General features: G+C 47.8%; 1 protein-coding gene across 1 annotated transcript in view; it reads left to right on the top strand.

Moving 5' to 3' along the window:
- The window catches only part of LOC135917098 (protein mini spindles-like), a 74228-nt gene extending 61410 nt beyond the window's left edge, over positions 1–12818 (top strand). The window contains exons 12-15 of the mRNA XM_070529270.1: positions 245–438; positions 1198–1388; positions 6871–7042; positions 12192–12818. Of these exons, the coding sequence (XP_070385371.1) occupies positions 245–438; positions 1198–1388; positions 6871–7042; positions 12192–12389 (755 nt within the window). The 3' untranslated portion in view covers positions 12390–12818. The remainder of the gene's footprint in view (positions 1–244; positions 439–1197; positions 1389–6870; positions 7043–12191) is intronic.
- Positions 12819–13051: the final 233 nt, after the last annotated feature.

The following is a 13051-nucleotide window of genomic DNA, read 5'->3' as shown; positions in this document are numbered from 1 at the left end:
ATGAGCTCGGAAGGGTGCATTGTAACGCCGGTGTAAACAGAGCCAGTGGAGGCAAGCTGAGGCAAGCGATGGCCGTGTCACCGCAGGAGCATGGTAGAAGGTCTATAAACTGATTTGCTGTTTCTCTTTAGCGTCCCTTTATCTGAGAACGAAATACACTGGGGGAAAAAATAAAAATAAAAACTCTGTGTCTGCCTTCACAGTTATGCGGGGTTTTTCCGGTGATTGTCCCTCTGTATTCTAGAGTGCTTGGAGGAAGTGCGCTTCCTTTTCGAAGTTCTCGGCCTTCCGATCTTGGAACCCACACCCCAAGTGCTTCTCAAGGAAGTGGCTAAGCACATTTTGGACACGGACAATGCTGTCGGGAATGCAGCGCTGAATTGCATCGTGCAGGCCTACTTCTGCGAGGAGGAGAGGGTGTTCGAGTACGTTGGCCAGGTAGGTTTGTGTCTGTGGAATTCAAGCTTTCTCCCTCGAGCAAGAAAATAGTGTGGTGAACAGGATGTCAAGAAAGTGAGAAATGTGCTATAACACTCGGTATTAACTACAATGCAAAGACATGTGGCAAAGCGGTCTCTTGTAGCTCACAGTGAGTGTAATAATACGTAAGGTTTGTCTCTTTCTTTGTCTTGTTCTGTTCCTTTGTTTTCATGCTTTGTGTTGTTGTCCACCAAGCTCAGATGCATTCTCTCGCTTATTTGATGGCAGAACCAGAGATTCCTTGTCGTGTGCATTCCGTAAATGCACTTCAATTAGATTTGTGTTTACATTTTCACAACTCAATCTGTGAAATGGCATGCTTCAGCTGGTTGTAGGTGGAAAGGAATTTTGCTGTAAAATTTCTGCTGATTAATTTTTGGCCATTGTAGTTATCTGGTTCAATATTGATGCTTGATGGATGTGCTCTAAGTCATCGTCTTGAATTTGGATGTTCTTTAAAAAATACTTTAACAGGAAATTTGCCTTTGCAGAGCATCTGGTTTTCTGCTGCGGTGCAAAAGGAAAATGCGCCGTTGTGATGTTTCCAAGTGCAAGTCGTAGGTTAGAGAAATGTTGCCTGCTCATAACGGGCAGATATTGCAATCACAAATCAAAGAAGCCGGCACTTCCTTTCTATAGTGTCTATAATGTGTTGTGCAGAAACCTTTACCTATTAGTACACAATGTTAAGACTGCGGTGCAACCAATTGTGCGCAGCTTTCGGACGAGGCTAAGCCATTATTGGAAGAACGCATCAAGGGGGCGTCACGCACCTGCCACATGATGGCGTTGCCACCTGAGGAATCCCCGCCCGTCAAGAACCTGACACCACCACGACAGCAGTCGGCTGTGTTTGCATCTGCCACGATGATGAAGCCAGAGCCTGAGCCAAAGGAAGTGGTGCACAGGTGCGAAGCATTTGGTTTGGCGATGTCTTGAAAAAAGTGTGTAAGGGAATGTCTTTGATGTGACAGATATCAAATTTACCAAAGTCATCCCTTGCACAGCTTACTGCTTTTAAACGTTCTTTAGCTCTCGAAGTGTCTGTGCATCCGCCGGTCCATCCAAATAAATAAATAAATAAATAAAGCTGGCTAGACGTGAAGAGTGGCTCCTGATCAAAAAAAGAATCAAATAAAGTCACGACAGACATGGGCCAAATTATAGTCTGACCTACGCCGTCTCAACATAGACTGTGAACAAAAGTGGCCCATTGAGGCTACTTCCAGTGTTGCCAACAAAATACGAACACTGCTAACATATATTTAGCATAAATGCTAAAATGAAAAGATAGAACCAAACCTCAAAGTATTTCTACATAATTGAGAGCGGTCTCTAATAAGCACGGCATTTCCGTAACAGAGATGACGTCATAGCTCGGCTGATTGATACGTTTAACAGAGTAATCTATAGTTATCAGAACCGGGGACATCTCCATGAGCTTGCCCACATCTTTTCCTTCCGTTTACTTGGGACACAGAAAGAACAGAAAAACTTATTTCCCGCTTCTATAGTGCGCATTTGTTGGCCAACGGGCGAAAGTTGCCGGAGTCTAACATTGGCATAAAGAGGGGTTGTCCCAAATTGTAGCTGTCGCCCTCTGTTGCCTTGAGAGCTAAAATTGAGTCTGCGGATTTCTCTGTTTTCCTATATTTCTTCTTTTTGGGGAGTGGGAAACGTTAGGCCCACCCCATCTCCCGCGTTTCAAGAACGAGGAAATATAAGAAACCCCCCCCCAAAAAAATAACAAATCCACAGGCTCAACATAAGTCCCCACGGCAACAGAGGGCGACCGCTACAATTATAGGATAAGAATTTTGAGACCGTGTAGCTTGAGACCGTGTAGTATAAACTATGCCACAAAACTAGCTATCCTATTCAGCAACCACAGCTGGCTTGAAGAAATATCTGAACAACCCCCACAAAGCCATTCAATTTTTTTCTTTTCTTTTAACCTGTGACAATTCAGTGCAATATGTTGCAGGAACGAGCGCTTCCAGTGCCATTGTACGCGATGGAAGAGAAAGAGCAACATAGTACTGGCCGAGGTCTGCTGGCCTGAGCTTTGGGTCCATTATTTCTCCATAAATCTTGATAGCTGTTTCCACGGAGCTACATTTTTTTCAGCTTTATCCTGCACTGTGTAGAACATAGGCAGTAGACCCTCATTGATATGATCCCACTACGTACGATTTCCCGGTGCCAACATTCACAATTGAGAACACAAAAAATGACCGAATACAGTGTGCACTTCTTTAGTGGTCCATACATTCATTCATACATTATTTGGCACCAACTTTCAGTACATAGCCAAACTTGCAGTCGTATTATATGTATTCCAGCCGCTGTGTAAACAAGAAAAGGCCCGAGCAATAGCCGACTACTGCAGCAGCTTCCCCGCAATACCCGCCAGGCCATCTCGCAAGAAGACATCGGCACGCACTCAGATTTCTATTCCTGAATCACCAAATCTCCTCCTAGGTCGTCACACACGGCATTCACAGCTATTGCCGCCAATCCTATTGCGATAAGCATCTTCGCCTATCTGTTTCAAAACACATATGGCAATGTGCCGTAGGAGGCATACTGCATGCCTTTACTAGGTGATACCCCAATCGTGCCACTATTCCCTGCTGCAGACAGCACAAAGTGAGCATAATGTCTCGCTCTAGCAGCATCGTATGCATCTGATTCTGGGGTTGCCATCAGCTCACTTTTCCCTGGTTTCCCATCACTCTCTTAACCCTTCGAGGGTCGATTTTTTTCGCCATACGCGACAGGCGAGGGTCGATTTTTTTTATTGCAGATTCCAATTATTCTTAGGGACCTATTTCGAAAAAAATTTACCGTAATATTTCTAGGGTGACCGTAAAGTGAGAAAAAAATATTTTGCATTGGTATATGTTTACTCTTCATTCTTGAATAATCACCGTAAATAAGGAAGTAAACTTATAAGAATGAAAAAATTTGATGCATTGTTGTATACATAGTTCAAGGCTTTGAAAGTGCGCACACGAGAATGTTTCGCAACTCTCACCTGTTCCTGCTATTACACTAATATTTACGTCCATAGCGTAATCGAACTGCGTAGTTGCGCGCACCGAAGAAAACTGTGTGGTTGTGTGCCAGTCAAAAAAGCAAAACGTGCGACAAACTTCCGCTAATCTTCATCTTATCGTCAACCAGAGGCAATTAGTTGTTGGGAGTGTCAAAAAAAAAAAACGGAAGCGCATGCATGGCGGCATTCTTCCTATGCACACCCTTGCGAGCACTGAACGAGTGAGAAACAAGCGGTAGCCCTTTGAGCGATTAGTAACGAGACAGCCATCAATTTTGCAAGCGAAAGAAGCCGAAACCCCCCGTGGAACGAAATCCAAACCACTGCCTGCCCGTGTGCACACCAATTCGCGAGCGGTAGTATACAGACGCGCGGGAGCAAACTAGCTCTAAAACAACCCCACCATGGGAATGGCAGACCATTGAATGCGACGTCTCTTTCGTAGAAATATCTAAGAGGGTACCCCGAAGCATATATACAATTTCATTTTCGTGAACTTCAGGAGAAGTACTCCTGTATAGAATATTATACAGGACCTTCCAAGTCCTCTAAAGGAGTCTCCTACGCAGCTCTGGGACCTTCATTTTCAGTATCCGGAGCACTAAATCTCCACACAAGTATATTTACACCTGAAGCCTACGCTATACTATCGGCTGTTCAAAACATAAGGCTCACAAAACGTGCTAGGGCTATTGTATTTACAGATTCATTAGGTGTAGTCAGAGCCCTACTTAGACCAATAAAATATAAAAACTCAGTTTTTAGTGAGCTGTACAGTCTGCTGTGCTCCCTATAAATGTGCAATCAAGTGATTGTCATATGCTGGGTACCTGGTTACAAAGGTATAAAGGCAACGAAGCGGCTGACGAAAGCGCTGGTTCAGTAATTTTTAGCGATGCAGATTCCAATATCGCCATCCCTGCCGCAGACCTAAAGCCTTTTCTACGCAGTAAATTGCGGAATCATTGGCAAGGCGAATGGGATAAACAAGCAATGAATAAGCTTCACATAATAAAACCAAAACTGGGGAACTGGATAAATGGGAAAACAGCAAGGTACAAAGAAGTACTTCTTTGCCGATTAAGGATAGGCCACACATACGGCACCCACTCTCATCTCTTGACTGGGGGCGATCCTCCAAATTGTGTTAAGTGCGGCAATAATATCAATGTCCTCCATGCTCTTATTCAGTGCCCTGCAATAGAAACAGAGAGGAAAAAGTATTTCCCTGCTGCATATCGCGAGAAATTACCCTTTCACCCTGCATTCTTTCTTAGCGATGAACCGCTTTTTAATCTGCAAACAGTCTTAGAGTTTTTAGCCGAAACGGACACCCTGAATATCATCTGGCCAAGCAACTTTTAAGCACATGGCTAACAGCCCTGCATTCAAGGGCTCTCTTGAAACTCTCGTGTCAGTGTTATGGTTTTGTTGCATCATCTTTTAACGAAAGCCCATTGTCATAGCCCACATCACATCCTAGTCACCGTCATTACTTTAGCACCTCTATATTCCACTCCACTTACAGCGTAAGTTTTTTAGGCCCTTTTACAGCCATATCACATCTCCCACGATGAGTTCATTGTGCATGTCATCCACAATACATCGTGAACATTACCACCTGTCATGGCGCTCTTTGGTCAAACCTGGCCCTTGCGCCATAAAACACCACACATCATCATCATCTAAAACAACCCATGCAGCGTAAACAGAAATAGGGAGGCACGCGAAAGAAATTCCGTGCATTTCCACATAGTGGCAACACATGATACAAAACAAAATTTTAGGATTTTGGCGCGCTTTTTAAACGTACAGACGGTGCCGTAAATATACGGCATCGACAATTTTTGGATTTGTTCGCGGTGCCGTATATTTACGTCATTGACCCTCAGAGGGTTAAAACACTCTGCATTAGGATAACTACAGCATGGATCTCGGGTCACTTGAGCCCCACTAGTTCGGTGCACGTAGGCGTCTCATGCTGCAACAATTCGCATCATGGTTTGCATTACGTAAATGTAAACTACACCTGAGCCTGCCAAGTTTTTTAGTGACTTTGGATAGTACGTCTTGCTGGTTAGCGCGTTTTTTCTCACATTTCTTTCCTTGAAAATGTATGAGCAGTACTTTGCAGTGCTTCTACAGTGATCTAAAAAAATTTTATGTAGTCTCCGGCATCTTTTCCTTGCTTTCCACCTTGCATAAAAACGAATGGTAAACACTGGAGTCCTTTGACAGCTCGCTATTCAGATTTGTGTTTAGAACACAGACCACGAAAAAAAATAAATGAGAATCATCATTTAGCTGCATACAACCGCTCCGCTTGCACTCCGTTCTGCATTGCCATTTCTCGGTGCCTTTTTGTATACGCAGATAATCATTCTTGAAGGTCACTACAGGTGTCCTCGTCTTTGATGTCGAGCATCATTTTCAGTTCAATGCCCTAGTCTCCATTTTTCTGCCACAGTAACAATGACAATTTAGGCGAACAATGAGGATGAGAGGAATCTGATGCATGTCTCACACCAGTGTTCTCTCTGACTCCATTTCTTCTATTGCACTGAGTATTTCGCTAGCACTCACGTTTGGAAACTTGGAAGTATACCATCTCTTTTGGTACATATGTCGATTGGCGCTTCTTGCATTTTTCACCTTTGGAAACTTCTCTACGGATGAAGCTTACGAGATGAGCTCAAGCTCTATGGATGAAACTCACAACGATGGAACAGGATCCGCATAAACAGCTTCACTGTAAAAGTGCACCCTCGCTGTCCGCAAACCCGTGCCCCTTGCTGCTAAGAGACTGACTTTCCCGTAAACTGAAACGTTTAGTGGCTAAGTGTGCTTTACAGGCAAAATTTCGCTAGCAGCACAAAATCATCGCAAGATTCAGCAGAAAATTGCCCCAATATTCTTAGATTACATAGGAAAAATGCTAAGAACAGTGTTTACTCTTGCACCGTGAGCGATATATTCTATTTGATTCAAATATTCGTATCCGACTGAATATTCGAACATTTTCGAATATTTGCATTCCTCTACTTATTATGCAACATAAAATGCCCAGTGCAGACCCAGTGTGTGGACCCAGTGTAATGAGCCACAACAAATTATTGAAGTCTGGACTTTTCAATTTTAATCGAATTCCTAAAATTTAAGTCGGCAGGTAGTTTGTGGCACATATTTTAAAAAGCTATCCCTATTTATAACAAGTTTAGCCAAAGTAAAAGTTTGTTGCAGTCGGCTTTAACAGGGGGCCACACTGTAGTCTGTGTAGGTGCCAACTACTGCAGTATCCAAGAATGGCTTTTCTTTTTGTTACCTCGCCGCAGACGTCCCAAGAGGGGCACTCAGTCAGGGGCACGTCCGCGGTCGCTGTCCCTAACTGTCAGCTCGGACTCGGAACGTATGCTGGAGCAAGCGGCCTTGGCACCATCCAAAGTCGCAGGCCTTCAGGGGGTGGATGCTGATGCCATATTGGCTGAGCCATCTGTCGCCCCACAGGTAAGCCCACTTTCATTTTTTTTATTTTTGTCTGCTATCAATTTCTTTTTGTCTGCTATCAACATCTATTTTCACCTTTTGATGTTTAGATCAGTGGTGACGCTTATTAAAAACTCTGCCACCAATATAAGGTTGCAATAACTAAAAGCAATATAACAATCAGTATAGCAGATTTACGAACATTCCAGTGTATGCTACACGACACCCAAAACAGTACACATAAGTAAAAGCCATACAAGCTACGGAGATCAGATGCTGAACTACTCTACCCGTAATCTTACGGGTAAAAGTGCAATAATCATAATAGTGCCATTTTCAAAAGGCTGTAGAGAACATGTCTGTAATTTACGTATTTTAACTTCTTCGTGAACGCACATACTGCATTTCATAATGCTTTTATGTATTTCAATGTTTTCTTGTATATCCGTTTGTATAACTGCATCTGTTACATTGCGGCCATGGCTCTTTGTCCCTTGTGTACATCAGCCGGCCAGGATCCCTCAAACTGCTAGCACAGCCTCCCCCCCTACTTTTTTTTCTCTCCTGATCCTCGTTGCAGCGTTTCTTTTGCAAACATCTTGATTGTTTGTTTATGGCCTCTATCACTTGGGGACTGCTATTGTGCAAGATTGACCTATAATACTAACACGAGATGTTCTATCTCTCCTGTAAGCTGCTTTACGGTGGCTTAAGGTGCCAGCAAGGCAGTGTTTGCTGAGCTGATGTAAAGTGTTATTTGTTTACTTATTCAAAATACCCCCAAAGGCCCTCACTACGAGGGTATTACATGGGGGGGGGGGCAATCACAAGCACTGGTCATAGTTTGTACATACTAAAAACAAGAGAGTGTGACAGAAGTAATGAGTGAGTGAAATAACTTTATTTTGGTCCAGAGAAGACGCAGGGAAGACCCCGCGCCACCCGGCTAGTCCCACGTAGGGACCTCCAAGCCGAGCTGGACGGCCCGATCGCGGGCACTCTGGGCGGCCAGGGTTTGGTCGTTGAGTTCGGGGCTGCCCAAGAGCGCAGCCCACCTATCCTCGCTGAAGGAGGAGCCGATGGCTTCACACTCCCACAACACATGGTCCAATGTTGCCCTCAGTCCACAGGCAGGACAGTCCGCACTGGGATATCTTTCAGGGTAAATGGCATGAAGAACCACGAGGTTAGGGTACGAACGGGCTTGTAGAAGTCGAAGGGTAACCACCCACGCCCTGCATAAGGCTGGGTGCGGGATGGGGAATACCCGTCTTGACAGATAGTAGTGTGTGGTGATTTCATCAAACGTAAGCTAGGGTTCCCCGCGGGGCTGGGTTACTGCTGAGGCGGCGCGGTCAGTGAGTCCTCGCGTGGCCTCGTGTGCGCCCTCGTTAGGGCTAGAGGGATAACCCTCAATCGACCCCAAGTGAGCGGGAAACCAAATGGGAGAATGCGGAGAGATACTTTTGGCGCTTTGGAGAATGCGGAGGGCCTGTGGGGAGATCATACTGGTTTGGTAGGGCTTAATGGCTGCGTTTGAATCACTATATATTGCCTCTCTGCGACTATCGAGCACAGCCAGTGCGAATGCAACCTGTTCGGCTACCACGGGCCCCGAAGTGCGTACCGTAGCGCGGCAAGTGAGCCCTCAATTGGAGTCTACGGTAGAGACGGCGAATGCCTCTTGTTGGACATATGCCGCGGCATCCACGAAGCTTGCTTCAATGTGGTTATGGCGGACATGCTCGAGTAGAGCTGTACCCCGGGCACGACGTGCCCGGGGTACAGCTCTACTCGAGCTCTACAGCTCTACTCTACAGCTCTACTCTACAGCTCTACAGAGGTGCGATGTGCAGTTGAGACCTGATGTCTCTGGGAATCCGCACGGCTTCAGGGCACTGGTCGACAGGATTGAGGCCCATCTCGCCGAGTAACTTGCGGCCCCTCGGGATGCCGGATAGCCTGAGCAGCTGTGAGTGCTCTTGTGCCTCGATAATTTCTTCGAGTGTGTTGTGGACTCCGAGCTTCACCAGGTTTTCAGTGTGGGTGCTTGCAGGTAAGCCGAGCGCGAGCTTAAAGACCTTTCTGATGAGTGAATTGAGCTTGTTCCTCTCTGCAACATGCAAATTATGCATGGCCGCCGAGTATGAAAGGTGACAGAGAACAAAAGCATGTATAATGCGGATGAGGTTGTCTTCCTTGATTCCCCGGTGCCTGTTGGCGATCCCCCGAATGAGGCCGAGAGCACTCTCCGTCTTTGCGGTGATCTTTCTGGGTGCGGTTCCATTGGCACCGTTAGACTCGATATAAATCCCCAATATTCGGACTGAGTCGACTCTGGGCACCGGAGACCGGTCACCAGTGAAAAGCCGTATTTCGCTTTCAGACGCCGGTTTCCAATCACGATGGCCGCCGCCTCTGGGTCTTTTCTTGAAAAGAAGTAGCTCAGATTTCTATGGAGAACATCTGAGCCCAGTGGGGCGGAGGAAGCGCTCGGTCGCATCGATGGGGCTCTGCATGGCGGCTTCAACTTGGCCGTCGCTCCCGCCGACGCACCAGATGGTGATGTCATCTGCGTAGATGGTATGGTAGATTCCTTGAATCTTCGTGAGCTCCTTAGAAAGCCCGATCATTGCGATGTTAAATAAAGTTGGCGAGATGACTCAGCCCTGAGGCGTGCCGCGTGAACCGAGGGTGATCTCTTGCGAAAGGTATCCTTCTATCTTGAGCTTGGCAGTTCTCTGGCTAAGGAAGGATCGGACGAAGTCGTAGGTCCTCTTCCCGAGCCCGAGGTCGGCAATAGACTGGAGAATGAACTCGTGTGAGATATTGTCGAACGCCTTCTGCAGGTCAAATCCAAGAATGGTTCCGGTATCACCCGTGCTCTGGTCGATGCTCTGATGCTTTATCAGCTTCATGGCGTCCTGTGTCGAGAGGCCGGCTCTGAAACCAATCATATTGTGGGTATAGATGTCATCGGCCTCGATGTGCACCTTGAGCCGGTTGAGCAGGGGATGCCCTGCAACCTTACCGACACACGACGTCAGGGAAATTGCTCTTAGATCCTCTATTCCTGGTGCTTTATCGGGTTTGGGGATGAGTACCGTGCAGGCCGCCTTCCACTGTGGGGGGACCTGTCCACTACACCAGACTTCATTAATCCTTTCAGTGACGAAGTCGATCGACTCATCATCGAGATTCCTCACCATCCTGTTAGTGACGCCATCTGGGCCAGGGGCAGATTTGACGTTGAGTGAGAAGAGGACATCTCGGATCTCGGCCGTGGTAAAGTCCTGGTCCGACTCCGGCACCACACACTCCGCGTAGTCCGGGAACTGGGTAGGGTCAGAGCTATCCGCGACCGGCAGGTGCTTGTCTATGAGCCTGTCGACAATCAACTCGTCCGTGGTAGAGTCCGTAGCGAGGTGGATGGCTCGTGCGAGGGATCGTCTCTGGCTCGATCTGGTGCTACCCTCATTGAGAAAGTGTTTGAGCAGACCCCAGCTCTTGCCTGATCTGACCGGCCCCTCGACGGATTCGCAGAGCTCATCTCATTGTTGCTTACACAGGTTCTTGCAGTGATGTTCGATCTCCCTGTTAACTTCCGAAACCTTCTTGCGGAGCCTCCTGTTATGCTTCTGCCCCTTCCATCTCGTAAGGAGGGCTCGCTTGGCTTCCAGCGGGTGCGCAAACCTGCTATCCATCTTGTCAAAGTCGAGCTCAGTGACGACCTCCTTGGTTGCCGCCGCGGCGTCATCCCTGATCCCTTTGCACCAACCTTCAAAATCTGTCCCGGCCATCGGTGCGCGCTCGGCTCTGATCTTGCGAAAAACGTCCCAGTCGATGAACTTGAATTTTCTCGTCTTATAGCGGGCAATCGGGAGGGAAACTTCGATGACGTTGTGGTCACTTCCGAGGTCTAGAGCCATGTTTACCCACTTGACCTCCCCTACGTTCTTGACAAAAGAGAGGTCTGGGGTAATGTCCCGGCATGCGGAGCTACCTCTCCTAGTGGGGAAATCCTTATCGGTGATAAGGGTCAAGTCCACTTCCATCGCAGTCTGCCACAGTTCGCGTCCCTTGGGCGTGTCATGGGTGTACCCCCACACCCTATGTGGGTCGTTGAAATCCCCGACGACTACAAGGGGGTGACCACCGGCTAGGCTGACGGCCCTTTTGAGGAGAGAGTTCACCCTCGCCCTGCAGTAGCTGGGGCTGCAGTATACATTGAGGATAAAGAGGCTGTTTCTTCTGAGACCCTTTCTGGGTGGGTTCATGAGGGTTTCAGTCATGACGTACTGATCGATGCCATCACCAACTGCGCCGAGGTCGCGAGAGAGGCAATTGTACCTTTTGTTGACAAGGGTAGCAACTCCCCTACCTCCTGCATGTGAGGATGCTACCAGATAACCTGCGAGTTTGATAGGAGTACTACTTACAACTTCCTGAATAGCGATGATTTGGGGCTTAACCGTGAGAGTTCTTAAATATTGCTGCAGAAGCGGCTTCTTGTCGGGAAACCCTCCGCAGTTTCATTGCCAGATACTAAAGTTCTTGTCCGCACTATCCATGGCTAGGCTGAGAGGAGGCTTGAATGGCCCTGAAAATCGCGCCCTCCGTCGGTGGTGCTAGTACATGACGTCATGCTGCGACCTGCGAAGGAGCGGGGCTGGGTTCTCTCCTGGCATCAACGTCCTCTAGTTTGCTTATCCTTTCACTGAGTGCACCTAAGCCCATTGTTGGGTCCGATATAGCTTCCTGGACCTTTGCTAAGCTAGCCTGCATGCTAGCGAAGGCACTCTTGAGTTCTGAGAGCAATTTTATAGACTCGTCTTCCTCTCTGTTCTCTACCGCTCGACGCTTGGGCGCGCGCGCCGCGTGGGATGTCTCGGATGTATCCATAGCGACAGGGGCCAAAGGGGGTTGCGGTGAGAAGGGTGAAAACGCATGTTTCCCAATCTCCGCCATCTCCGCAGCTAGCCAGCGCATTTCTTGTTTAACCTGCGCGTTTTCTTTGCTCAACTACTCGTTAACTCGTCGCAGCTCCTCGAGCGCATGTGCGTGGTGTGAATCGCGAGGCGAGTCGTCACCTCTTGGACCCTCATGTCCCACTCGAACCTTGTCGGCCCAGGAGAGCGTTAACTTGCTTCTAAGGGTGGTAGGTGTGCAGGAGTGGGACCTGGTCCGCCTCGACGTGTCGCGCCCCAGCCTGGAGCTGGAGCGAGGCCGAGAACCGGAGCGTCCCCGGGAACAGGCCCGTTCTCTGGACCCACGGCGGAAGCCGGAACGTGCCCTGGAGGCGGAGTGGGTCCTGAATACGGAACGGACTCCCGAACGGCCCCTGGAACGGGAGCGTCCTCTGCGCTGACCACCCGGAGTGGACGAAGCCTGGACGAGTTCCTCAGTGCCCGAGCGCGGCTGAGGGGACGGTGACGTGGCACCGGCCATCTTGGCGCGCTCACTGCGAAGACGACGCACGATGTATGGGATCTTGAACCTTTGAGCACAGTTCTTATTAGGCGTGAGATGCTGGCCACCACAGAGTTTACACTTGGGGGTACACTGATGCTGCTCGTCGGGACTAGGGGCACCACAGCCACGGCAAATAGCGTCACCTGGATTTGGACACACGTCGGCGCAATTACCGAGGCGGCCGAACGTGTAGGTAATGCATAGGTAATATAGGTAATATGCAAGATAATTAGGTCACAATTATTACAGAGAAAACATTAGTACATATTAGGAGAACATAAGGCAACTGCAAGAAAAACACCAACAAACATCGAAAACTGTAAAAGTCGCAAAAAAGAATAATATTATGATTAGTCGACGAGTTGTGAGCGAATTAAATGTTGAAACTTAGTCAAGTCTGGTTCCGTGGCAATGACTGATGGTAAGGCGTTCCATTCAGTTATTGTGCGTAGTAAGAACGAATATGCATAATGGGATGACTGGCAGTCAATTCGTTTGACTTTGTATGGGTGGTCATGGCGTGGAAAAATAACTGTTGGTGAACGAAAGAAATTATCA

The sequence above is a fragment of the Dermacentor albipictus genome, unplaced genomic scaffold, assembly GCF_038994185.2.
Source record: "Dermacentor albipictus isolate Rhodes 1998 colony unplaced genomic scaffold, USDA_Dalb.pri_finalv2 scaffold_19, whole genome shotgun sequence".
Lineage (NCBI taxonomy): Eukaryota > Metazoa > Arthropoda > Arachnida > Ixodida > Ixodidae > Dermacentor > Dermacentor albipictus.
This window is presented reverse-complemented; position numbering and strand designations above follow the sequence as displayed.